Source organism: Ovis aries, chromosome 17 (assembly GCF_016772045.2).
Source record: "Ovis aries strain OAR_USU_Benz2616 breed Rambouillet chromosome 17, ARS-UI_Ramb_v3.0, whole genome shotgun sequence".
NCBI lineage: Eukaryota > Metazoa > Chordata > Mammalia > Artiodactyla > Bovidae > Ovis > Ovis aries.
In genome coordinates this window covers 56183223-56210562 of record NC_056070.1, presented here as the reverse complement: position 1 = coordinate 56210562, position 27340 = coordinate 56183223, and the positions used below count along the sequence as shown (strand labels likewise).

Sequence of the window (27340 nt, the reverse complement as noted above, 5' to 3'; positions counted from 1 at the left end):
GAAGGGTCCTGTCTCCTCTAGCTAGGCGTGGATGTGAAAATTTCAGAGAGCTGCTCCCTTAGAAAGGATGAGGTGGAAGTAAGGAAAAGCTCTGAGGTTCTTGCTGGGAGGTCAAGGAAGAGAAGGTGATGATAAACATTGGTTGGACACAATAGTTATATCCACAGTGCATTCTGAGAATCTCTTCTTTACCAGTCAAGACATCTGTATCATCAAGGTATAATTCTGCTGTAATCTGCCTTGCTGGAACCGTCCGCAGCTCACCCCAGGCCCTTCTTTTGCAGAGGGAGGGTACCTATAGTTGCTCAGTATTTGCAGATGGTAAATGCTCGTGTTCCTTCTCCCCTCCACGAATGCCTATGAAAGTTCTTCCTAGTAAGGCAGAGTCCAGAGGCCTGGACTCAAGACTTGGCTTGGCCAGACAAATCCTTTTACTCCTTCCAGCCTCAGCTTCCTCAACTGGAAAATAAGCATGATTATCATACCTGTGTCCCAAAGGAATTGTTGCAAAGGTAGCACATTTAAAATACCAGCAATAAGAGGTGGAAGAATGGTTTTAAGTTAGTGAAAGCCACCCAACCTGTTTGGTCACGGTATTTATGGCAGCCATTCAGTGGCCCCAACTGACACTCCATAAAAAGTGCCACTGGGAGCAAATGGCTTGTATTCTCTCACCTGGGACAGTTTCCAAACCGTCAGGACCAAGGTGTTGCAAAAAGCTGAATTTTAACGCCCCCAGCCCCCAAAACTGTTGTCCTCCCACACCAGTGAGTGAGGCACCAGATTGGCCATTGGCTCTTAGGGCCCAGCCCCTACTAGAAGAGCAGAGAACTCATCCATACCTAGAAGGCATAGGCCTTAAGAGCCCACCGAACCCAGCGCCCAGATTCCAAAAGGAGAATCTGAACTCACAGATGAGAACTGCCTTCCAGGGGCTCCAGCAAGTCAGAGTTGTTAAAAACCTGAGATTATGATTTTGTGATCAAACCCTGGTCCCAAGTCAGGGATAGTTAAAATATTTAAAACTTTGTCAGCTGCACTTTCCTCATCCTTTAGAAAATGTAGATAATAAGCCTCTTCTTCAGAAGCCTTCTTCAGGGGACAAAAGCAAAATAATTTCGTAAGCAGCTAAGCCTGGTACTTGGCACAGGGGCAAAAATAAGCGAATAGTAGAGAGTGTCCAAATGACAACACTCCAGATGCTGGCTCTGTATTTTCCAACTGTGGAACCTTGAGCAAGTTACATAAACTCTCCATGCCTCCGTCTTTCCCGAGTCTGCAGAATGAGGATAATAGTAAGACCTACCTCATAAGAGGGATGTTGTAAGGATGCAACAACTCACTGTAAGACTTTTAGACTGAAGCAGGTGAGCGGTAGGTCCTTCGTTGCTGGCGGTGGATAGAAGTAACAGCAGTACCAAGAAGGGAAGTGGTAATGATAGTGGCAACAATAGCAGCGGCGCTGGTGACAGTAACGGAGCAGGGGGAACGGCTCCAGGCCCAGGCCAGTCTGCGGATGAGTTGAGACCGCAGGTAGAAGCCCTGCTTTCAGTTTCCTTCCATCCTTGATGGCAGCTGTAGCCCACATGGCTGGCCCCACCTTTCTCATGGCTGCCTGACTCCTGGGGGCATCAGGTACCCCTCAAGTCTGGCCCTCCTAGGGCCCTCCACACTGGGTTCTTTCTCATCCTCTCTCCCGCACAGGCATGGGTGGAGAGGACACCAGGTTGGACCAAAGGTTTTCCAAGAGTCCAAGATTTTCCCGAGCTCTCTGCTAAAGAGAACAGCAAAGTCACTGTCATTGAATCACTTGCTTGACTTGTTCAAATCTACCAATTATCTAAGCATCTATAAAGCGTCAGTTCTGGCGTAGCCCTCAGGATCCAGTGAATAAGAAATGGCCTGTGCCTTCTTATAAAGAAGACAGACAACACTGTAATGGACAATGCACAACAATGGATGCTGTGATGGGACGGGGGTAAGGAGGCAGGGAAAGAGGGGACTGGGGTTTGAGTTAGGTTAAGGCAGCGGAGACTAGACAATGGAAACAGGAATTGATTGCTGGAGTCAGGATGGAGACAGAATTCCAGCACAGGAGATGGGGTTCTGGAGCTGCAGCATAAGAGATGTCCTATGCCATCATCATGGCAGGCATCTTGTATGCACAGCTCTTTAAAGAATCACGGTGGGCACATGACATCAAGGGGGCCTATTTACATATGTGAATATGCAAATAATAAATAAGCTGATGATAACCAGAAATCCTCTTGCTTGGCCAGAGCCCTAATCCAAATGGAGGGTCCCAAGGAGTCAGTCCTTTGTGGCCTTATTCATTTCTTATCTACACTCAGTCATCTCCGTTCAAGGCATTAGAGAGACAGATGAATAAACAGGCTTCTGAATTCCAGAGCTCATGCCCTAGTCATCCACAGAATACTGAAGTACTGTAGGATAAATATTGTCACTGGGACTGAGACTGAGTCCGTATTTGAATACTTGCAAACCAGCTGATAAATAGACCCTGTCGCCACCCACTCTCTAGTCAACAAAGCCATCCCTTTCCTCCTCTGGGACCCTCTAGACCTTCTCACAAACCAGCAGCTGAACACTGATACCTGGCAGCCCTTCAGTGCCAAGCCTGGTTACTTTCAGATGGGGCAGTACTCACACTCGACCAGTTGCTGAATATTTTCAATATCAGCCTTGGAGGTGATAGAAGCAAGTATAATATGCAATAGGACCACAGAGGAAGGACCAGACAATGTCTAAGAGGTCTTGGTATCTGAGAGGACCTTATAAATAAAGGAACATATGAGTTGGGCTTTGTAGGATGAGTAGGAGCTCACCCAGTTGAGTTGGCTGATGAATAAAGGGAACGGTGAATACCACTACATGCCAGGCACAATCACATGCTTTACACAGGTGGTTTTTTTTTTTTTTTCCCCTCATTTGATTCACAAAAAAATTTTTTGAGGTAGGTGCCATCATTCTCACCATTTTTCAGGTGGGAAAACTGAGACTCCGAGAGGCCAAATGACTTAAGTAGATAGCCCATTTAGGAGGAACAGGAGCTAGTATGAATCGTGGCTTATATCTCAGAAGCTTACTGTGATAGCCAGAGGGCCAACTGGATGGCAGAGAGGTTGGTGGCTCCAAAGTTTGGCCACACCCTGTCCCTGTAGCAGAGGGTCCTCAGTTAGGTCTACCCTAACTGGATGAGGAATTTAAAGGGGCTGATCAAGACTGAAGTTAGACTCAGGAGAAGGCAGGCTTCTTTTCTCCTCCTGCCTCCAGCAAGCCAGCAGTTTCCACATAATCCTTGTCGACAAAAACTTGCACAGATTGAAAAAAAAAAAAAAGCAGAACTTAGGCTCCATAAAGGAGGTCCTCATTTGTGAACAGGAGGAAGCCGGCGAGGATAGTAAGGACGACAGGAGCTTTGGAGCAGATCCAAACATTTGGCATTTTTGACCTCATCTCCCTGTGAGACTGAGCCATAGCTCACGCTTCCCTGAGCACCTACTATGTGCTGTATTCTACACGTGCCATTGCATGTATTTCTTATAATAGCCTTTGAAGGGAGCTTCCATTAGTACCCTTATTTTATAATGAATAACCTAAAGCCTGGAAAACTTAAGTAAAAGGTACCTATTAAGTGGAGAAGTGAGGATTCAAACCCAAAACATCTGCCCTCAGGGTCCAGATGCTTAATGACCTGACCTCCCTTATGTCATTTTCTTTTGCTGGACATTGTGTCCCAATCTGTACCTTTAACTAATAATCATACCTATTTCATGGAGTAGTTGTGAGGGTGGAATTAGCAGTTGTCCATTTAGTTTTAAAATATGCACTAAGCACCTACTACGTGCCAGGCGCTTGGTGAGTAGCAGTGAACAAGACAGACAAGGTTTCTGCCTTCATGGAGCTTCTGTTCTGGGAGCAAACTCAGCCTGGCGCTAGGGACATAACAATATACAGTAGTTGCTAGTGTTATGATTTGTCATCATAATGGCTTAATTAAACTTGCTCCTGATAAACCCAGACACGATGTTTTTGAAACATCCCTGGCCTCAAAAAGTTTAATTGTATCTAAGATCTCAGACAAACTTCAGAACAACCCTAGGGGAATGACAGGAAAAGCCTCCTGTTTTGCATACCAGGGGAAATGAGCCTGAGGGAGTATACATGGAGGGCCCAGCCCTCCCATGTCTGCCCCAGGTTCTTGTACATCCTGCAAAAGGCTTTGAGCCCTTGCTCAAACTGGGAGACTCACTATTCAGTTCCATTCATTGTAGTTTGGAGAGGAGAGGGACTAAAATGCAGAAGGGGCTGGGAGACTCAGGTATGTGGGACCAGTTATCCTTTTTTTTTTCCCCAGTTATTCTTTTTAAATGGAAAATGGAATCACATTGTCAACTTTTACTTTTGCCAAGCAAGGATGGAAAAAAGAAAACCACCCTTTTCTATAATGAAAAGGACATGTACCAGGCAGAAGAGGGGGAATAGCCATGGCCTCAGAAGAAAGGATGAGACTTTAAGTCAGATGCATTTAGCTGGATGAAGAACTCATTCCACTGAACTTATTTTCTCATTTGAATTTGGACTTGTGAAAATTTTGCCTAACTGGAGCCATGTAGAAATTTTCAAGAACAGGTAGGCTGAGGGCTATCAAGAGGGGCTTCTAAAACAGGAAGGGCTAATAAGAAATGGTGAGGTTGAAGCTACCAGTCCCCTTCAGCTTCCTGATGGAGGGAAGGAGAGAGGAGGCAAGATTATGTCCCTGGGCCCAAGGTCAATTTTATTGAACAGCCCAATGGGACAGTCCCCCACCCCGCAGCCCTAAAGGACTTTGTCATCTCCCTACCATCCTCAGCAGATCCCTGTCTTTTTCCATCCCTCCCCCTCTCAAATGAACTCCTAACAGGTCAATGAATCTATTCTGTTGCTGTCTTCCTAATTAGTGTGCAAAGGAAGATGAACAACGGGGAGGAAAATAAACTTAATGTCTTTGTGAAACAAAAGGGTTTAAAAAAGGGAGGGGGGCGGGAATAACCAGAACCCTCTAGCTAAAAGCTCCGCCATCCAGCTCTACATTCACGTGAGAATTTCCGGTCCCCCATATGGCAGGGAGGGAAAAAAAATTTATAGCCATCTCTCTCCATGGGGCCATTTGAAGCTCAGTAAATGGACTTGTTCAGTTTAATTGGAATTCTCTTCTTGATTGTATTTTTGTAACCTATTAGGCCGTGCTGCCTCTTGATCTCAGAATTCAGCTGAAATTAAATTTTGAAGTGTAAGTGAGAGGGTGCCTTTTTTCCCCGTTCTTGATTAAATAATGATTTGAAACAAAAACAATAAATAACAGTGCCAGCTTCCCTGGAGGGCTGAGAGAGACTCCCAGTGAAACACCAGGAGCTGGAGTTTGTGGTGGGGGATTTAATTACTTATTAGAAAAATCCAAGTGTTGATGCTGAGTATATTAAGGAAAAAGAAGAGGCAAGCTTATGAGTTCAAAAAAAAATGAGCTTCACATTCACTTCAGTTCAGTTCAGTTCAGTGCTCAGTCGTGTCCGACTTTTTGCAACCCTATGAATCACAGCACGCCAGGCCTCCCTGTCCATCACCAACTCCCGGAGTTCACTCAGACTCACGTCCATCGAGTCAGTGATGCCATCCAGCCATCTCATCCTCTGTCATCCCCTTCTCCTCCTGCCCCCAATCCCTCCCAGCATCAGAGTCTTTTCCAATGAGTCAACTCTTCGCATGAGGTGGCCAAAGTACTAGAGCTTCAGCTTTAGCATCTTCACATTGGTGGGGGCTAAAAGAATAAAGGGAACATACTCATTTGTTTAGTCCCAATGGCCATGAGTTTGTGAAAAGCAATCTGTCCTTAAAGAAAATCTGAGACTGGCAATCATCACCCAAAAGGGAAGAGCGTGTAATAACTCTGGGGTCTGGATAGGGCTCCATGGCTCTGGTCTCCTGACTCCTTTCACTGACAAAATCCAAGAGGGTTTGAAAGGGCAGAGATGGGGAAGATGGGAGGGAGACATGAAATGCACAAGATGCCCTATGTTTGTGCTGCTTTCAGATAGATTCTGGGTAGCGATGAACACTTAGAACAGAGAGTCACAAACTTAGATGTCTCCGGGGCCAGTCCACTAATAGATACAGGCAACAGGGACCCCGTAAGGCCTGAGGACAGGAAAGCACGTGCCCCATCTAAAGGAGCAGCTCCAATTACTCACAAACTGATTATTACCCAGCAGGAATGTCAACTCAATCTTGCCAGATCCTCTTAGGTTTCAGCATGAACTAGAAATGGGTTTGCTATGTGAGTATGCCCAACTACAATGTTGACAGATCCTTCAAATTTATTGGCAAACATAAATTTGCTTAGCCAAAAAGTGCGCCAAAGAAAGCATAACTTGAAACTCTGAAACAAAGCATAACTTGGCCTGTCAGTTTTCTAGGGGTGATTTGGGGTGTTGAGACATGCTGTCCATTTACGTCCCCACCCCCACTTCACATACTGCCAGTGTCCAGCTTCCAGGTATTGCTCTCTGGCTGCCAAAGACCACTTTGCTTGGCTGGGCGGCAGTTTGAAACTACTGGAGAATTGACCCGTCTTGGGGGCAACCTTTAACCCATGAGTGGTGAGGAACTGGTGTGTAAATATCCAGCTCCCTCCTTGGTTGAGATGAATTCTGGAGCCAGTTCTATCCTCTCTCTTTTCTCTCCCCCAGCTCACTACCCCTCAAATAGATTCCTTGGTCTCAAATAAGCTGCCAGCACTCAAATTCCTGTCTCAATTTCTAGGAGGATCCATATGGAGACAGGTGTTATTTCACTTTGAGATTAAACAAAGCTTACAGGGGCTGAATTTTTGTGCAAAGCCCCCAAAATAGGCCTTTGTGAAGACATGGAAAGAAGGACACGACTGAGATGGAGGAAGGGTTCAGAGTGGACCACAGAAGAGAAACCCGGTAAGAGGGTCCCAGGCCTTACACAGGGGCCCCCAGTACCATGAGTGCGTTGTTCCTGCACAAAAGTGGGTCTAGAATGACTCCTCCCAGTGAGCCTCTTGAGGACCGTTTTGCAGCTAAGATGGGGATATAGGAGCAGAGAGCAGTTATGTGCATAGAAGAGAAATTTCCCATAGATGAAGAAGATGAATTGTGAGAGGCCTGGTATCAAAATGAAAGACAGGGAGCAGCACGGGGGGCCATCCTGTCATGTCAGCGTCCAGTGGGCAGCAGTTTGCCTCTTCCGTGGCAGAGCGGAAGGGAGTATCTGACAAGGAGAGAGACACTTAGGGACAGGAGGCAAGAGCACAGAGGCCTCTGCTATCTGCCTGTCATTATGTCCTCGACTTGAAGGGCTCCTCTGCATTGTCATGGCACCCCCTTACACACACACACACACACACACACACACACACACACACACACACACACCCTACACTCTGCCTTTGGCCCCCCTGAACTATATCTTCCCTCCTCTGGAGAAGGAGGGATCCAAGACTAACAGGTCTTTAAACAATCTGGACATCCCTAATGAGTTTGCAAAAATATTTCCATCATCTGGAAACAGGGGCAGAGCCCGCCAAGACTGGTAAAGACACAACCAAGTAGAGGTCAGCTGAAGGTAACAGAAATGAACGTCTTTGGGCTACCACCTCTTCCCCCAACCCTCAAAGTAATCCTTAGAGCAGGTCAGACAGGTCAAGATTCGTGTATCCAGGACCTGCCAGGCATGTCATTAGGCTAGTTGTGCCTTGTCCAAAGGCTTTGGAGTTAAACCCCACTGACTCTCCATTTGTCAAGCCAGCTATGAAAACAGACATGGGGCTGCTTCAGTCCAGAGAAAGGTGTACCTTTCTTTCTAATTTGTCTGACCAGAAGGGGCACCGTTTTCAATTTCCTGACCCAGGAGGAACACCATTCTAGCACCCAAACAAAGTCACTGCATGGGCCAGCAGCCCTGTTGAGTACGAAAGACCAGACCCAGTTCATCTTTTAACCTGACCTCCCAGAATAGCAGAAGGCGGCAAAGGAAGTAAAGAGACCCAGCACTGCTTGTCTCATCTGGAAGGCTCCGCAGGTCTGGAGCTTCTCACCTTAGCCTAGAGCTTACGCTGTTGAGCATCTATAGACTCTTGCTTTCTCTGAGATTGTAGGCCCGAGGAGGGCTGGGTTGGGGGAGAGCTTTCTTTCTCTCCACCACTGACCTGGACCTAAAACTTGATTATAGAAGTTCTCTGTAGCTCACATGCCCAGCCCTGAGCTGGTCTCAAGACCCCAACTTTCAGCCCATCCAGATAGAGACAGGTAATAATCCCACCCAGTAACAGTGCTGTGGCAGACAAAAGCCACTCATTTTTGAATGAGTGAAGGGATGAATGAAAGAATGAATGAAATAGAGAGTTTTGTGTTATCCTGGCCTGGGACTCAGAGAAGGCTTTCAAGAGGAGGTGATGCGTAAACTGGAGGATGAATAAATTTATCCATGTGAAGTAAGGAACAGAGGGAAAATGTTCTAGGCAGAGGAAATGGCATGTGCAAATGGCCTGGGGTTGGGAAAGCAAGATGTGGTGGCAAAACCAAGAAAACTTCCCAATTGATTGCCTTAAGGTTGCACAAACCAAAACTGGGGAGGGGCTGTATGGAAGAGATGAGGTTTGTGAAGGACACAGGATTGGGTTGTAAAGGACACTGTCACGCATGTCAAAGAATTTAGGTTCATTCAAAGAAATGGGACTTTTAAGAGAGGTTGGTATTTTTAGCATAGGGTCAAGTTAGTGAGGACATTTCAGTAGTACGATTATCTCTGTTTTCTGGCAATGATAGAAAAGCGTGATCCCTTATACAGTTCTCAGTTCTGTTACGTGTGGATAGTGATTGTGGTCAGGTGGAGGGACACTGAAAGTGTCACTATGAGCTCAGTGCATGGGATTGAGAATGTGAAAAAGGCAAGGTCCCTGTCTATATCCATTAGCCTTGAGGGGCCTTACATTCAGGAAGTCCTTCTTCCTGGGTACCCAGGATGCACCGGGACATATGCTGTGAAATTAGTAGTCAAGGTGGAAATGAGTACCTGGGTGGAGAAAAGCCTGGCCTGGATGCCTCCAGGTAGCAAGCCACAAGATAACGAAATCCATTATATTCATTGTCCAGCCTGGCTTCCTTCAGGAAGGGCTTACCTGAATCACTTGTGATACACTGGCTACCAAACACTCATCATCTCTGAGGCAAAGATTCCATGAGCCCAGACCAAACCACAGCCTGAGAGTCCAGGTCCCAGGGTCCAGCTGCCTGTGTGATGCTTTCTCATTCCTGACAGAGGTGGTGGAAATACACATGTAAACACTGAACTCACAGAGGTGGTAAAGGTTTGGCATCCAGCCTGCGAACTAGAAGACAAAAAGGAGCTGAATGGAAAAGGGGTCTTTACATTAAGTTTAAAAGAAATCTCACACTAGAAAGCCCCACTTGGGCAACTTTATTTTAAGATCCCTTGTCCCAGAGCAAAACTAGCCAGATTGTCAAATGGGAAGTGGCAGCCGCACTGGGTGAAAGTTGGTAAAGCTGGACCATCACCTTGTCGGTGTGCAAAGCCTCCTGGGAGAATCTGCAAAGGAAGTTCTGCCTCCCCAACTCCAGGAGCTGATATCCTGAGCTGGTGAAGCCATTGCTATTATTCTGTTCCAGTGTCTCTGTATCGCACCCTCATGACCATTTGCTGAGAAGACAGAAATATTTCCTTAAGAAATCCCTAGAGCCCCCCTTCTTTAGGCTCAAAGTTCATGGGGGAAACTGGGCGGGGGAAGCAAGCTTTTGATGGCGAGACCTATGCTAATACTTGCAGGGCCTGGGACAAGAGTATAGAAGGAGAAGCCACACACTAAATGTTTTAAATCAAGACAGCAAACTTAGATGAAGTATGTTCTCCTATCTTGGCAAACATATCCTTGAAATGATCGGGAGAGTCAGATTTGGATTTAGAGCCTCGGACCCCTCGGAGTGCCGGACCACAACATGACAGTGTGGAGAGAGTCTGCCCCAGCGCCCTGGTCCCTCCCATTCTCCCCCTACATCTTGCTTCATCACCGTGACGGACCTCTCACACACGGACATGGACACCTCAGTCCAAACGTCCAAATTCCATTCAGATAGCCATGTTTGGACCTACAAATGTGCACACTTGAAGCATGGTCTATCCCTGGGAGAATAGATCATGGAGAGCCTGAAGAGACCCTGGAAGGGGACTCAGCAGCCATTTAAACAGAATTCCGGGACTTCAGGTCTCCAGAGACTAATCTCAAGGAAAGGTTTCCAGGTAGCCCCGCAGATTTCTCGACCCATGGGAATGGTTGTCACTGGAGGAGACCCAGGCAGAGGTCCCTCTTGCCCACAGCTAAGCATTGTATATTGATGGGGACCAGAACTGAGCCCACTGTGTCATCTGAGCTGAGACTGGTTTGAGTGTTTAAAGAAAACCATCCATTATACTTCTAAACACTCTATAGCCTTCCCAAGGGCTGGCTCTCCATCGCCTCCTTTGCTTCTTCATCTGTTCTAGATCAGCCACACCCAGGATCCTGGGGGCCCTTCTGCATTCCCAGTCACTCCAAAGCCAAATCTCCAAGCCCCTCCCAAAGCTGTCCGTTACAAGCACATCCTCCCTGTGCCCCACCCCCCATCTTGACATCTCAGATTGATGCAAACTCTAGCTACCATCTGCATTGTCAGCAAGGGTTTCTTGATCCAACTTGGGCGTTAAGGGACTGACAAGGTTAGTGTTGATGGCCTGAGGTCCCCTTACTGAGAAAGCCAGCCAGAAGTGATGCTTCACCTGTCAAGAACACTGAAAACCCAAAGTCCAAAGTTCAGGGCCAAGTGCGAGGATGTACAGAAAGGTGTGTGTTTTTACTTGTCATTTGCGACTCTAATGATGGACTCACCTTGCCCGCTCTTCCCTTTCTCTTACACCTTACCTACCTACTAAAGGAGGAGTTCTTGCTTGGTAAGTGGATATAATCCGCAAAGACATGAGAGAATTTATTAGAAGCCACTCGAGAACCTTAGCTACCTTCTCCAGGGGGAAAGGACACACGCAAATATCCGTAGAGAGCTTTTTTTTTGTTTGTTTTCAGTCAGACAATTTGACTTCCATTTTTTTTGTCCCCCCACCCTTTCTTTTCCCCTTTAGTTGAAAACTACTAAAATATCATTTTGTGACTTTGACTTTATATTTAAAAAAAACCCTCTCATCTTTATTTCATTTCTTTTCCCCATGTGATATTTGTTTAGGGTTCTATTTGGGCAACTTTTTCTTTAAGAGAAAAAAAATCAAATTCATTGAAGATTTGGTTGACATTTAAAATTTTGGCTTTATCTCCTTTTGTCGTTTTTAAGTTTCAAGATGTATTTTTTCAGGCCCATAGCTTCCTTTCTTTCCCCCTACCTTTCTTTATTTTTATTGTTGTTTTAGGTTAAGGGTGTTTACACACACCCCCTTTCTTTTAAGTTGTCTCTTTTGTTTGAGTTAATTCATTAGAAATTTTGTATAATTTCCTTTTTCTTTTGTTTAATCTGGATCGCATGCTTTTTCTCTGCATGATACCTAAATCTTCCAGTTATCCTAGCAGGGGGTTTAAAAAAAAAAAAAAAGATCTCCTTTCTGTGGTATTCTTTCAGGAATTTGTGCTTTTGTTTTTTGGCGTCTCTTCTTTCCTCTCCTCTCTCTCTTTCCTTTCGTTACAGTGCATCATGATGGTAAACATTTCTTGGTTATTTAGACGCAACCCACAGGCCCGGCGCTCAGCAGTGTCCAACGGGTGTTTTTGCTTTCAGATCGCTGGGCCGGGGTCTGCTGCTGACCTCTTTACCAAAACAGCCAGCCCGCTCACCACCTCCCGAGGGCGCTCCCAGGAGTATGACTCAGGCAACGACACCTCCTCGCCACCCTCCACCCAGATCGGCTCAACCAGGTCTCGGGGCCAAGAGAAGGGGAGCCCCAGTGGGGGCCTGAGCAAGAGCCGGGACCCCAACAGTGGAAACACCTCTGATTCAGGGAACTCCTTCACCACTTCCTCACCCCAGAACAAGGAGGCCACTTTGGAGAACCTCTCCCCCACCAGCAGGGGCAGAGAGTCAAGGTCAGTGCACCTGGATGGGGGGAGGAGTTCTGACTGAGCTCCACCATCTCATCTCTCACCCTGGCACTGCACCACACACACACACACACACACACACACACACACACACACACACACACTCCCTCTCTCTCCCTCTCTCTCTCTCTCTCTCTCTCTCTCTCTCTCTCTCTCTCTCTCTCTCTCTCTCTCTCTCTCTCGAAGCCAGGAGACTTTTATTTGCAAAAGAGAGAAAAATTAGAATAATTGGGGGGGGGGGGATCAAGGAGATCAGCTTCAGGTATAGCTGGCTCCAGGGTCTCAAAAATGTGTCATTGAGAAGTTGCCTTTCCCATTACTTCTCTCAGCTCTGCTTTCCCACTCTTGGCTTTATTCTCAAGCAGATCTTCCCAAAACATTGGCAAGTATGCCATCCAGTTAACATCCTGTCAATCTAGCCAGCCAATGGAAGGGAAATGCCTCTTTTCCCAAAATTTCAGCAAACTATCAAGGCAAATGCTCATTGGCTCTGCTTAGTCCAGCTTGCTCACCCAAGACCACACACACTGCCCAGAGGATGCTGTGTTCTTGGCTAGAATTTGTCACATGCCACCATCAGAGCTAATGAATTTTCCTGTGTACACTAAAACTGAAGGAAGTCTGGTTCTCTGAAGGGAAAGCAGGGTACTGTTAATCAGAAGGAGGAATGGAAGTTGGGCAGGAAAAAAAAAAAAAGATGTCAATTTTATCAATAATTCCAGGAGAAAGTCTTAACATTAAGTCACTATCATTTAAAAATATACCACAGTATTTACTTTAAAGCTATTATGCAGGAAATACTGAACATAGCAAGAACAATAACAGTAACAAACTATTATTTATGGAGCCCTGACTAAATGCTAGGTATTATGCCAGGTGCTTTCCACAGATAATCTTCCTTAACTCCTTCCACAACCTTTATGGGATAGGTACTACTATAACTTTCTTTTAGCTAATGGGGAAACTGAAGCTAAAGAAGCTCAGTTAATAAGGGCTGGTATCAGGACTGAAAATAGATTTGTGTCTCCAGAACTGCAGTTAAGCCTGAACAGCATCTAGCAGGTACCTGCTTAATCTGATCTACATGGACAGCAGGATTAAATAATTTAGACCCAAACTTTCACTCTGAAATATAAATGATCTTTAAACCCATTGCTGTTTATGTCATGTCAGCTATGAGCAGAGGGCAGAGTGGAAGAGACATCAGTTCTAAATCAGGGGAACCATAGACAGTAAAAGTGGGGGCTGGCAAGGGACCAGGGACATGGGTTTCAGAGCTGGACAGATCAGGATTTGAGACTCTGGGTGGCCTTGAGCAAGCAACTTGCCCTTCTGAGTCTTCTCTGTAAATAAGGGGTAATAATAGTACCAACTTCCTAAGGTTGTTGGGGGAATAAATGAGGTGATGCTTGTGAAGCATCCAGAATGCTAAGAGGCTCAGCATGTTTATTCCATAGCTGTTTATTGATGACCTAGGACATAATGTCTCAGGCTCTGTCCCAGGTGCTGAGATACAGTGTCCAGAGAGACATGAGTTCTGTCTCCAGAAAGCTTGGTGTCTGGTCGAGGGAGATAACAATTATAAGACCAAGCAAGCCATCTAGGGGTTGGGGAGGCATTGGGGCTGGGGGTTGTGATAACACAATGGAGGTGACACAAGCAAACCGAAGGGAGTGGAAAGCCTGAAACCACGAGTAGGAGTTGGTCAAATGAAGAGGAGAGGGAACAGGGTTCCAGGCAGTGGGAATGTTCTAAGGCATGCAGACAAGGAAGGGAACAGGACTGTTCCAGGAGAAACAAGTAATCCATTATGGCTGAAGTCAAGAGAGGAAAGTACCAGAGCTGAGACTGGAGGCTGAGCAGGGGCTGGGTCACAATAAACCTATATTAATGTGATTTGAACTTGACCCTTGGCCCAATCCAAAGGAACATGACCTTACTAAGAACCAACAGGAATCCAGCATGGCTCTAGGCAAGGGGAGGATATGACAGGACCCCGTCCTTTGTGTGAGTTTGAACAAGCCTCTACCCTTCTTTAGGTCTCCATTCCCCCATCTACAAAATGGGCTACACCAGTTTCCCGAACTTAAATCAGCCAGTTTTTGAGTTGTTCCATATCCAGGTACTTATGTTACTTTTATTTACTTTAATAAACTCACTTTTTAATACAAGGAAACTTATAGTACTATCTTAAATAGAAAATTTTTATCTCTTGTCCTAATAGAAGGCACCTGTGAAAATACATATGATTAAAACAAAGTATTTAATTTTAGTTACAGTTGCCTACCCAATGCTCTGAGTCTCAGGCCTGCTCTCTCTCTTTGCAAGTGTTAAAAGAGACAGTAAAAACCCACTAGTACCCAACCCAGGCTTTCTCATTAATATAATCAGAGGGACTGAAAAAGACAGGAGAGAAACTAAATCTTGCACCATGGGATTTGATCACACCCACCCTGCCCCCTCTCCTTTGGTGTGTTTTCTACTCTATCTCTACTCGTCTAACATCTGTGGTCTGGGAAATCTTTTCAGAGGTAGTAAGAGGGGGAAAGGTGTCGGCGGGGGCGGTGGGGGGGGGGGGGGCGGCGCTGGTTGCAAAAGCACCACAGCCAAGGCAAAGGTAGGGAGGTGAGTATCAGCTCAAGACACCCCCAGACCAGTGGGAAGGCCAGTGCTAACAGTGGTTCTCCCCCATGCAGAGGATTTCAGTCACCATGTCTGGAATGCACCGAGGTGAAGAAGTCCAATTTGGTCCCATCCACAGACCGGAGCTCCCCCATGAGAGGGTGCTCCCGAAGCTCCTCCTACGCCAGCACACGCTCCTCCAGCCACTCCTCCCGATCCCCAAACCCCAGAGCCTCCCCCAGGTACACCAGGAGCCGATCCACCTCCTCTGGGAAAAGGTGAGTGCAGTTTGGACCTAGAATCTTCAGCTAGCTAGGGTAACTAGAGATGTCCTTTCAGCCCCAAGGAACAGGAATGGAACAGATTTGAGTTCAAATACCCATTCTATCCATTACTAGCTAATGGCCTTGGGTGTCAGTTAACCTCTCTGATCCTTAGTTTCCTCCCCTACTGAAATGAGAACTGTAATATATCTTACCCTGAAGGATTGTCCTGAGGACTATTAAACACTTAAATCAGTACTTGGAACATAATATCAGTTTTTATTGCTGTTATTGTCATGAGGATCCACTAATGTGTATCAATTATCTTCTGCTGCACAAAAATTGCCCCAAGGCGTCCCTGGTGGTCCAGTGGTTGAGACTCTGTGCTTCCACTGCAGGGGGCACAGGTTCCATCCCTGGTTAGGGAACTAAGATCCCACACGCCATGGAGCACAGCAAAAAAAAAAAAGAAAGAAAGAAAGAAAAAATGCCCCTAAATGTAGCATGCTTATCAGTGAGTTTTGACTTCATTCCTGAATCTGTGGGTCAGCAGTTTGGGCTGGACTCAGCTGGTGGGTTGGCTGGGGGCTGGCTTGTTTGGATGACCCCAGCTGATTCATCTCTGCTCCACGTGGCCTCCCATCTTCTAGCAGGTTTGTCTGGGCTTGTTCATGTGGTGATGGCAGGGTTCCAAAAGAGAGCAGTAGTATGCAAGCCCTCAGCCTAGAAGCAGCATGATCTCTTCAGCCGTTTCCTTAACCACTGCAAGTCACAAGACCAATCCAGATAGATAGATACAAGGGATGCTCCTTTTAGTGGGAGGAACTGTAAAGTCATCTTGCAACGGGAACGGATACAAGAAGAATTGGGCCCATCTTTGCATTTTACCACTCAATGCCAATAACCATTGGTTATTACTTGATTTTCTCATGTGGAATGATATAGCAGAATGCAGAGACATGAGATCTCAGGAATTGAAAGATTGCATCCAATCTAATCAACCCATGGCTTCATGGAGTCCAGCGTCCCTCTACAAACAAGAACTTTCAACAGCAACCAGACTGTTTCTCTGTTGCAACCATATAATCAAAACACAGTTACTTACATGTAGGTGTTTACCTCAAGACCAGTTCATTCAGAATAAGGGGGCAAGGAATTCAACATGATAGAGTGACATAAATAGAAGAAAAAATCAGGCAAAATGGAAAATGAGAGAGAGAAATAGAATTAAATCAGGAAGAAGGCTAACTCCCAACGGCAGGTCCTACCTTTCTGTATAGTCAGCCCTCTGTACTTGGGAGTTTCACATCCCTATTTATGAAAGACCAGTGTATTCAATGTACTCTGCCATTTTATAAAAGGTTCTTGAGCATCTACAGATTTTTTTATCTACAGGGGCTCCTGGAACCAGCCCCCAAGGTCCTGAGACTATGGAGGTGTGCTGCCAATGTGACTCTGAGCTCCCTGGCAGATGAAAATGGGAAATTGTTCCTTTACATTATAAACAAAAAAGATAAAAATTGAACTAGTTGCCTGGAAGAGCAGTTATTTCTGATTTTTAAGTATGAAAAATGACTCATCTGGTTCCACAGAAAAAGGACAGTATGTACCACAGTGGATAGAAATGCCTGACATCCTCTCAAAGTGTTCAAAAACATGTTTCATCTTCACAGTCTTTACTAATATCTCTCAATAGATGGGGAAAGAGCAAGTTGGAAAAAGCAAATTTTTCGGGGGCCACAGCTGGACATACTGACCTAGGACCTATTCCTTGTCCACACTCCTTTCCTCACCCTGGACAGTATGTCAGAATAGAGTCCCAGAGCGATAGTTATTATGATCGCCTAAGAAAGTAGGACTTCCGTGGTGGCTCAGAGGTTAAAGCGTCTGCCTGGAATGCGGGAGACCTGGGTTCGATCCCTGGGTCGGGAAGATCCCCTGGAGAAGGAAATGGCAACCCACTCCAGTACTCTTGCCTGGAAAATCCCATGGAGGGAGGAGCCTGGTAGGCTACAGTCCATGGGGTCGCAAAGAGTCGGACACAACTGAGCGACTTCACTCACTCAAGAAAGTAGGAAGGGACTAAGGAACACATAGGTGAGGGCAAGTTAGAGCAAGACTTCTTTTCAAATTGAAAACAGATAGGAAAACTTGGGATAGTGTCCCCCCTACTCATCCCTGTGCCCATGGCAGACACTGCTAACCCATCACAGTGCTCTTTCCCACTGAACACAGACACGGCCGCATGATCCCTCCCAACCCTAGCAGGAGCAACTAGCAGATCAGGTCATCAACTGTGAAATGAAAATTACTTGAAAGACTGAGGAAGCAGGGTAGATGTTTCCGGGAAACTGGTGGAGAAACCAGGGATTGGTTTCTTTAAAAGTGGGAGGCATTAGCAAGAGGGAAGAAGTCTGGAAACAGCATAGAGGCTAGTAATTTGCATGCACACAGCATCGTCCAGCAGAAGTCAGGAGCATCTTGTAGCCAAACAGACAGTGACTAGCTGAGTGACCTTGAACAAATCACATCATCTCTCTCTGCCTCTGCGTCCCCATCTATAGAATGGGATTGATAACAGAGTCTAACCCTAGGAAGTGCTGAGAATTAAATGGGATAATATATACAAAACATTCAGTTCAAAATCTGGCACATAGTAAAATACATAATAATCATATAATAATAAACATTTCCTGTGTGCTGGCTGTACACAAAATGCTAAGTAATTTACCCTAATTTACTTGTTTAATTGACAATTCTAATTGGGTAAGTACTTTTGCCATTTTACAGATCAGAAAAGTGGCCCAGATAAGTGAAATCACCTACCCAAGGCAACACAGCTACTAAATGGCCAGGATAGGAAGAACTCAATAAAGGGAAGTTGTTGATAATAATTATTATTAACCATCCAAAAGGGAGGGGATTTCATCCTCAGTAAGGGCTTGGGTTCCTCCGCCTGACCTCCAGAAATAAAAAGGCCCGGTGACCCGCTGAATGAAAGGCTAGACAGACGGGGCAAGCCCGGGGGAGCTCAGCAGGCCCCTCAGCGGCTGTCTCCTCTCCTCTCCTCTCCTCCAGGTCCTCCTCGCGCTCTCCCAGCTATTCCTCCAAGTCTGGCAAGAGAAGCCCGCCTAGCAGGAGCTCTAGGTCACGCCGCAGCCCAAGCTACTCCCGCTACAGTCCCAGCAGGTACAGGCCCCGCCCCCAGGCACTGACCCCACCCCCCTCAAGCTAGGCTCCACCTCCGGCCATGCTCCTTTGTTCAGGTCCAGAATCTGCCTGCAATGCAGGAGACACCGGTTCGATTCCTGGGCCAGGAACATCCACTGGAGAAGGGATAGGCTACCCACTCCAGTATTCTTGGGCTTCCCTGGTGGCTCAGCTGGTAAAGAATCCGCCTGCAGTGCAGGAGACCTGGGTTTGATCCCTGGGTTGGGACGATCCCCTGGAGAAGGGAACGGCTGTCCACTCCAGAATTCTGGCCTGGAGAATTTCATGGACTGTATAGTCCATGGGGTCACAAAGACACGACTGAGCGATTTTCACTCCCTCACTCACTCCTCTCCCACATCCTTTCTCTGGAGCATCATCTCCCTAGATCTGTTCAGTACCTCTCAGGTCAAGCCCCGCCCGCTTATGGATGGGAAGATGACTCAGCATTCCTAGTGGTTCCCTATGTCCTATCCGAGCGGCGTTCAGGCCCCCAGAACCTCCCTGCATCCTCATGTACTTACCCCTAACCCTCAGCCATACCCCGGAATTCATATCCCCAGCCCTCAGCCTCTTCACACTAGTACTACCCCACATCCCTATATCCAGAGCCCCTAATTCTCACTTCTTACTCGGCACCTGGGCTCACCCACCTAACCTTCATATCCTGACCCCTGCAATGCCCACCTTCAAAGGCTGACACCCCTCCCCACGCCCAGCTGCACCCCTCCTCAGTAGCCAGTCATCCACGTAGACTCTCCCATAGCTATGCTATCTTCCCTCCGGCCTTCCTGGGGGCCCATGCTGACCCTGTCCCTTGCCCCAGCAGGGTAAAGTGGGCAGGAGGGCAAAGTGGGTGCCCTTCTCCCACACGCTCACACCGAAAAAACCAGGGCAGCCTCAGCTCCCCAGTAACCACCCCATCGCCGTACCCCTTCAGGGAGCGGAACCCCAAGTACAGCGAGAAGGATTCGCAGCAACGCGAGCGCGAGCGAGCTCGGCGGAGACGTCGGTCCTACTCGCCCATGCGGAAGCGCCGGAGAGACTCCCCGAGCCACCTGGAGGCGCGGAGGATAACGAGGTGAGGCCAGGAAGCCCGGTACCACCTCCACCTCACTTGCACTCCCTTCCCACCCGCCCACCCTCTGGAGCCTCCTTTGGGCTGCATTTCAGGACTGTAGGAGCTCAGGGACCTCCCCAACCGCTGGAATGAGGTTTCAGTTCAAAGCCTGGGGCGAGTCAGCACCCCACCACCCGGAGGGCTTGCCAGAAGGGGGCGGGCGCGGTGGGCGGGGCTCGAATGAGGTGGCAGGCCAAAGGGTGGAGCCGGCCTGAGGAATCGGGTGTGGCCAGAAGCTGCGGAAGCTGCGGGGATGCCGAATGTTGGGCTGGGCCATAGAATGGTCTGGCCTTGCAATAGGAGACGCAAGCAAGGAACTGAATGAGGACATTGCATGGGGGTGGAGCCAGGCAGTGGCAACAGACCTCTACCCTTAGACCCACGCACCCAGAAGCAAGGCTTGAATACAACTGTAGGTTGTATACTCTGAACCAAGTGTAGAGAGGGCGAACCGGATTGTTTAGGTACCAGAAGCCGGGGGGGGGGGGGGGGGGGGGGCGGGGGGGGCGGGGCGGGGGGGGGGGGGGGGGGGGGGGCGGTGCGAGTGGGGTGCGCTAGTGGGTAAGGGGAAGACCAGTATTTTGGAGAGGAATCTTGGCTGTGCCACTTTCCGGGTGAGCTGGGAAAGTCTCTTCACCTCCCAGAATCTTTTTTTCACCCATAAACTGCTGGAGGAAATAACTCCTAGAAGTGTCAAAAGGATAAAATGAAAAGGGGCAAAGAGATATGAGTGCAATTTACACACTTAAATGCAGAGCACTAAGCCCACTGTGTGCCACTGTGATGGACTGGATGGTCAGACTTGGTAGGTAAAGATTTCTGCAACAGGTAAAGCCTCAGATGAGAAAAGCCCCAGAAGAGAATCCTCAGGCCTTGACATGGAGAAAATGGCCGAATGCTGCCCTAAAAGCGGCGTTTGAAAATTGGTGGGTCTTCCTCCTGGTCCTCCAAGGGTCAGCTCCTCAGTCCAGAGACCCACAAGGAAAGGAGAACCCTGGCTGCCCATGCCTCTTCACTAGAGATGACCTGAAGGAGAAAAAAGAGCTTGTGCCCCAGACGGTAAGGCAAGGTAATGGTGTCATGTCTCAGACGTCTCACTGAACAGCCTGCCTTGGCCTGAGACATGCGGTGGGAGTCCTACACTCTCTGCCTTGACTTTCAGAGGTATCCTTGGAGTGGACTTGGAGGAAGTCTAAGAAAAAGGGAGTGGTGTTTCCAAAGGCTCTCTGGGTTCTGTACTCAACCCCAAATAACCCACCTGAGTGAATCCATTCGGTGTTTTCCAGGCTTCCATCACCCACCACTTTTGCCTTGTCTGATTAAGTGTACTGCTTACTTAAATTTCTTTGAATAGATACGCCTTTTTTTTTTTAGGTCCATACATTTATTTCAAAACGAAACTTGATACACTACAATAAATAGAAAAATCAAGCTCTTTTGCCATAGATAGAAGGTTCTAGTAAAAATAAAAATAGCAAAACAAAACTGTGATTAAAGTTGAGATGTAGATTCTGGGGCCAGCTGGATGCTCTCTCTGAGCCCAGCCTTGAAATGTTAAAAAAGCGAGATTATCACTGTTCAAAGCATATCAGCACTAGACTGAGACCACCTCCTTGATGTTCTCAGGACTGCAAGAGAAGAGTAACAGGAATTTTTTTCCCCCTAAGGAGCTGGGACATGTCTCCTAGGACAATGCCTGTGCTCCCGGGATTGCAGCTGGGAGGAGTCCTGCCGTGACACTTTCCCCCTCTGATCTCTGCAGTGCCCGGAAACGCCCCATCCCGTACTACCGGCCCAGCCCCTCTTCTTCCAGCGGCCTCAGCAGCACCTCCTCCTGGTACAGCAGCAGCAGCAGCCGCTCAGCCAGCCGAAGCTACTCCCGGAGCCGCAGCCGCAGCCGCAGCCGGAGCAGGACCCTCACTAGCAGCAGCTGCAGCTCCCGCAGCCCCAGCCTGGGCTCCCGGAGCCGGAGCCGGAGCCGGAGTCGAAGTCGGAGTGGGAGCTACAGCTCAGCAGACAGCTACTCCAGCACAAGGCGCTAAGCCAGGGCCCTCCCGTGAGCCCACTGCCTGTGGAGCCCCTTTCACTCTGGCAGCCTCCCCCACTCCCCGACCACCCTGCCTTCTCCTTGGTGACAGACAGCACTGAGGGCTCCCAGGCCCTGTCCTTCCTGCTCTCCTGGGGAAGAGGAAAGGAGGGTGTGGGGGCTTCAGTCTCCATGTGGAGCTACTGGGAGCCTCCACCACACCTGCTGGGGCTCAGCTCAGGCCTGAGCATGTGGAGAAGACTACCTTCTTTTGGCACAGAAAAGCCTCAATGGTTTATAAGGAGCGGTGAGTCCATGACTCAGAAGTTTGGGTCTGGCCAGGAAAATGTGGAGAGAGTTCTGCTAACCCACTGCTGCCAGGCTGCACACCGAAGACCAGCGGTATTTATCACATCTGCCCTCATTCTCCTCTCACCCAATCTCGTGGCTACATGTATATGGACCCCCGTGGATCCCATGGGGTGAGGGGTGGATATTAGAAGAGAGCAGGGTGATTCAGGTCCAGGAGAGGGGATCAGGAGTTTTAGCTCCCCACATAGGCCAGAGCAAGTGCTGAAAGGCTATTGGGTCCTAGAAAGGGGGACACGTGACTAGGGGACATGGACATTTCACTTGGTAGTAGGTGTCAGGAGCTAGGAGATGAACTCTCTGTCATGAGTCTAGAAGCAAGAACGAGGGTGGATAAGCCCACTGCTCCCAGTATCTCCTTGTGGTCGGGAAGAGGGGCCCAGTAGTTTCTAGCCATGGAGAGGTCACCACGCCATTTACACAAAATGCCTCGTGGTGGCTCACAGGGACCCTGCGACCTCTGAGAAAGGACACAACGGACAGTCAGGACAGCTGGGTCTGCAACCCCACTTCCCAAGTTTGCCTCGGCCCCAGTAGCTGGCAACAGCTTAGTTCCACGGGACCATCTGCTGAACATTCCCCAGTGCTGTGGCCAGCTGCCAGTCCCCAGCGCCAGCCAGTCTGGCCTTACCCTCTAGTTGGCGCCTGCCTGCCCCCTCCCCACTGCCCAGAAAGGGCACCCTGGATCCTACCCAGTGCAGCCAAGCACCTTCTCACCCACCTACCACCCTCAGCCTGAGGCACCCATTTTGCCCCTCGGGAATTTTGCCAGGATGGGGCACAGCAGCCCAGGTTTGGGGAAAAGATCCAAATCCAGAGAGTCTGGGGGAAAGGAGGTTAGATGCTCCGAAGCTCCTGCTGGTTTCCAGAGCTCTTACCAGCTTGAGAGAAGCCCACCCTCGTTTCTGCCCTCACCCCACTTACCCCCAGCACCCCCCAGGGCTGGGCAGTGAAGGTAAGCTGATCTGCAGCACACAAATACCACCAGCTGCTTCACCCACAGAGGGCACTAAGAACAGGGGCATGAGGGAGAAGATCCTTAAAATAAACTCTGGGGCATCCCCCTCACCAGCTGACTGGCTTTCCGGAGCCTTGCGGTGAGGTTCCAGTTTGTGGTGGCAACAGCAGCAGGGCAGGGCGTGCAGGGAGAGGGTGAGAGGGACAGCGCCCAGCTTTGGAACCTGGGGCTCTGGGAAGCAGAGAACCAAATATTCTTTATCCCTTGTGCCCTGAGGAGGGGAAACATTTGGGGGAAAAAAAATCCTGTTTCTGAGAAGCAGTGACGTCCTCCCTCCAGCAGGAGAGGGGAGCCAGGCCCCGGGGCAGCAGCGGGGGACCGAGCCTCTCCATGGCACCCGCTGGCCCAGAACTGGGCCCCGCCCGCCAGGACCAACGGATGCCAGCGCGGTCACTGGAGGCCTGATGGCAGGTGCCTGGGGCAGGGGCAGGTGCCCTGGGAGGGCCTGTGCAGCAACTGTAAATAACCCTCTTCCCTGCCCAGGAGCCCGAACTGGACTCCAGTCTCCCTTCATGGAAACAAAGGCTTTCTGGAGCCACGGAACCTCCTTAGCAGGACAGCAGTGAAAGACTCAAGAGCCCCCGTCCAGACTGCCTTCATACACGCAATTCTGGGGGACCGTTTTTGCCTGGGGCTCCTAGCTAACCTCTTATTTATTTATTTATGTTTATTTATTTATTTATGGGATTCCCTCTGCCTCACTCTCTTTTTCTCTCAGTTGCCATTAGCAGTATTCAAGTATTTATTTATTTATATGGAGAGGGTGTGTATATCTGTGTGTGTGTGGTGTGTGTGTTTGGGGAGGAGGGGAAATGTCTCAAGTATTTTTGTGCATCTCTCTTTTTTTTTTTTCCCTTCGTGTCTCTGGGTGGGATTTGAGAGGCTGGATGTGGGTAGGGATGTTTGCCTTTTCCCTGAAGGGGAGCGACTTAGAGCTCTAAGCTTGGAACACACTGGACGTAGGACAGAAGCACTTCAGGCCAAAGATACATGACTGTGCCCAAGTTGGGTGAAGTTCAGGCCTGCACCCCAGTCCCCTGCCTACCAGTTACCTAACTGAGGTGCCAGAAAGATGAAAATGGTCAAGAAGCTTATGAGCTAAGGTGCTGACCTGACGCTGTAGAGTCACAGCTGACATGGGGGTTAGAGTCTAAAGTTAGCACATAAGGCAAAAGCTTCAGAGTCTAAATCATCTGTGAAAGACCTTCAGTGAGGCACCCAGTGTGAGGCATACGTGCACCTCTCAGTCTCACCCTTATTCCAGGGAATATATTAGTGGGTGAGGTCATTTGCTCTTCTGAGCCTAAGCTAAGTGTTTTTATAGAAGTTACACATGCTTCTGAACACCCCCTTAGCTAATTTCTCCCCATCCCCTGTGAGCGCAGGGTTGCCCTAGTGACAAGGTATCAGCCATCCTGAGAGAGAGAGACAAACCCAAAGCAAAAGCCTTTTTCTGTGACCTCAGGAGAGAGCATACTACTATTTCTGAAGTTGGAAAACAAAATGAAAGGAGCAGCCAGAGGTTCCCCCCCGCCCCCAACCCCCTTGAGAAGGCCATTTCAAAACCTGTCTTGGGAACCAGGATCCAGAGGTCTTGACCAGCCCTGGCTCTCTCATCCACTAGCAGCTGAGTAGAGAGGGTGCCCGCCCTTTCCAAAGTCACTCTTCACTGCCTTGGCATGAGACTTTTTCAACATCCCTGATTGTTTTCCCTGGCAATGTGACTTTACTCTGTTCTAACCCAAGCAAAGGAGTACCCCTAGCCTGGGAAAGCTTGCAAGAACTTAAATGCCTCCTGGGAGAAAATCTGCCCTTCCCTGTCACTTGATGTGTTTCTCAAATTTACTTTACATTTCCTTTTCTTTCCATCCAAAAATAAAACTCTTAGTGGGGCACTGGTAAGCCTTATTTAACCAGCACCCCCACCCCGGCACTGCTGTTTCTCTGCATCCTTCACCCTCAGTACACTTCTGCTTCCAGGGGATGATACAGACGGCCTGCTGCTCATGGTGAGGACTTATTTTACAAAGTAGTATGGGAAATGGGAGGGAGAGGTGGCTTGAGGTCAAACAACATGCGGCCCTTTGACCCTCCTGCTCTGGATAGTCCCTGGATGTGTGGAGGCAAATTGCTTCTTTTCTCTGGGCCAAAGTTTCCACCTTTGAGAAGCAGAGGAGTTTTTGAGATACAACCCAGAACATTGACCTGAGGCCTGGGCAATTCTTCAAAGACCTAATGAGTTCACTGAGACTTAGAGAAAAAAGGAAAATATCCTCAAACGTTTTTAGGAGGTTCTCAATCATGAGAATAAAGCCTAAAAGCAATGTGTGAACTCCCATTAGTAGATTCAGAAAAGTGAATTCAAATCCCCCACCCAAGAACATTCTAGTTGATCCAGGTTGGACTGCATTCCTGTCTCCATCTGTTCCCTTCTTTGAAGGAAAGTCAGTCTTTCAGAAACAAAACACACAAATTACAACGTTTGAAAGACACGAGGCTCTCAGTCTCAGAGAGCCCCCATCACTTTATTTACCGAGACCCATCTTCCTTTCCAAAAGGCTTTGCTTGAAGAGGTGAATATTTGGGGTGCTCCCAAAGGTTCGAAAGTCCATTTTTTTTCTTCTCAAGTCTCATTTTTATCTTTTCTTTTGCTGTATTCCTTTTCACAAATATTCAAAGTAGCCTCACATGCTTTACTTTCTTTTCCAGCTAAATAGAAAATTGTGTCTGATTTAAAAACAAACAAAAAAAAGAACAAAAAAAGACAGAATCCTCAAACTACATCCCTTCCATTGGCCAACAGTGTCCAGCTGAGGACCTTAGGGGAGACACAGCGTCAGTCGAGTGATGCTTTGTTGCGTCCCCTTCCTTCTCTGCACCATGGGCCAGTGATACCGATGGGGTTGCCTTCTCCCCTCTGTCTGTGGCTGCTGTTTTGCATTATTTTCGGTTTTCTGAGGGTTTTTTGGTTTTGTTTTTTTGTTGGTAGTTGTTTTGCATTGTAAATACCATAATGGGGGCCCCTCATCAGAACATGGCTTAATGAATAATTTATTTCCTATTTATTGAGTGGTATTGGGAGAGGTGAGAGACCACCTCTTCTCCGGAAATGTTATTGGAAATCAGTCTGTCTCTCAGCTCCACTGTCTGCAGTGGGGACGTTCTCGCCCAGGTAATGAGTGCTAGAATCACCCGGCAAATTGGAATTGGCAGAAACGGAGGCTTCAGTCATACAAATTAAGCTCAAATGGAGCTAAAACACTGGTTATCTCTGGGAAAACCTCATTTAGATGGAAATTAATTGAAGAATGAAATGCCTGTGCACAAACCAACTTCTATTAAAAAGTCACAACTCCTTGAAAAAGAGAGAGAGGGAGCGAAAAAAAGAGAATGAAAATTGTAATTCCTTTTCTCCGGTCAAGGAAAGCTATGCCTCATCTTCTAACAAGCCGAGCCAAAGAGACTGGAACAGCGTTCTTGTGTGGTTCTCTTGCCTATATGTGTCTGTCTGGGTGAAATGGAGTGGTTCTCGGGTCTCAGTCTTATCATCTGTAACGTGGATCTTGGCCTAAGTGTTCTTTGTAGGGTGGAGGAAGGGTTCTAACTCTGAGGCGGTGAGTTCCAGACTGTCAGATGTAGAATCCCTCGTGTCTTCTGCTGACTATAGGTTGAAGGGTCAGAAGAAAATAAAGAAGCAGGGTGTGGACTTAATGTGCAGAGTGAGTTGGGAGCAGCTGAGTCCTGGCAGAAACAGGAGGCCTCCAGGTTCTGGCACCTGGGAACTTCTGTGACCTGGTTAAAGCCCTCTGTGTGAGCCTGAACGTTGCTCCAAGCCCAGCCATCTAGCACACTCAAAGCACAGGCCCAGATGACTGCTGTGCTCCGGATTTCAGACCCCGTGTGTTGTGTCAGGCCACGTTTACCGCAGCTGCTCACACCAGCCAGCGAGACTAGTCATGTTGCCGTGACCCATTTTTCAGATGAGAAGACTGAGGCCCAGGAAGGGGGCACTTGACATGCCCAGGATCCCTTGAGCTCTGATCTGCCCGACCCCATGCCCTACCCATGCTCTTCCTGGTAGCTCTTTCTTGCCAGGCGTAGGCTGTGAGGACTTCTCTTTGTGCTATACCTCATCTCTCCTGATCCCCAGCTGTCTCCTTCAGCAGTCGTTGGCCAAGGACCCAGTAGAATCTACCACAGCAGCCCTGGGAGGGGCTTTGATCCACCCTAGAGCCATTTCTCCACATCGGGGGCTGGAACTCCCACCTGGAAAACCCCAACCTGGGAGACCCACTAGCAGCCCAGCTCAGCCCGAGCACCCGGCCTCTGCCTGCCCGCCCACATCAGAGGGGGGGAAGCCACTGTGTCCACCGGCATCTTGGGACCCTGTCCTCCACCCAGTGACACAGCGGCCATGGTTTGTTTGATATCTGGTGTCCACAGCTAAGCATAACCTTCCAGGGTTTCTGGCTTTTTTTTCAGCCTGTACAAAATATGTCTCTGTTCTAATAAAAGGGTCCATGGTATGGTGTTCTCA

The 27340-nt window shown here is 48.3% G+C and overlaps 1 protein-coding gene across 1 annotated transcript in view; it reads left to right on the top strand.

Annotated features, from left to right (window-relative positions):
- The window catches only part of SRRM4 (serine/arginine repetitive matrix 4), a 174883-nt gene extending 147543 nt beyond the window's left edge, over window positions 1-27340 (top strand). The window contains exons 9-13 of the mRNA XM_015101644.4: window positions 11856-12160; window positions 14872-15075; window positions 18139-18249; window positions 19211-19351; window positions 21153-27340. Of these exons, the coding sequence (XP_014957130.1) occupies window positions 11856-12160; window positions 14872-15075; window positions 18139-18249; window positions 19211-19351; window positions 21153-21432 (1041 nt within the window). The 3' untranslated portion in view covers window positions 21433-27340. The remainder of the gene's footprint in view (window positions 1-11855; window positions 12161-14871; window positions 15076-18138; window positions 18250-19210; window positions 19352-21152) is intronic.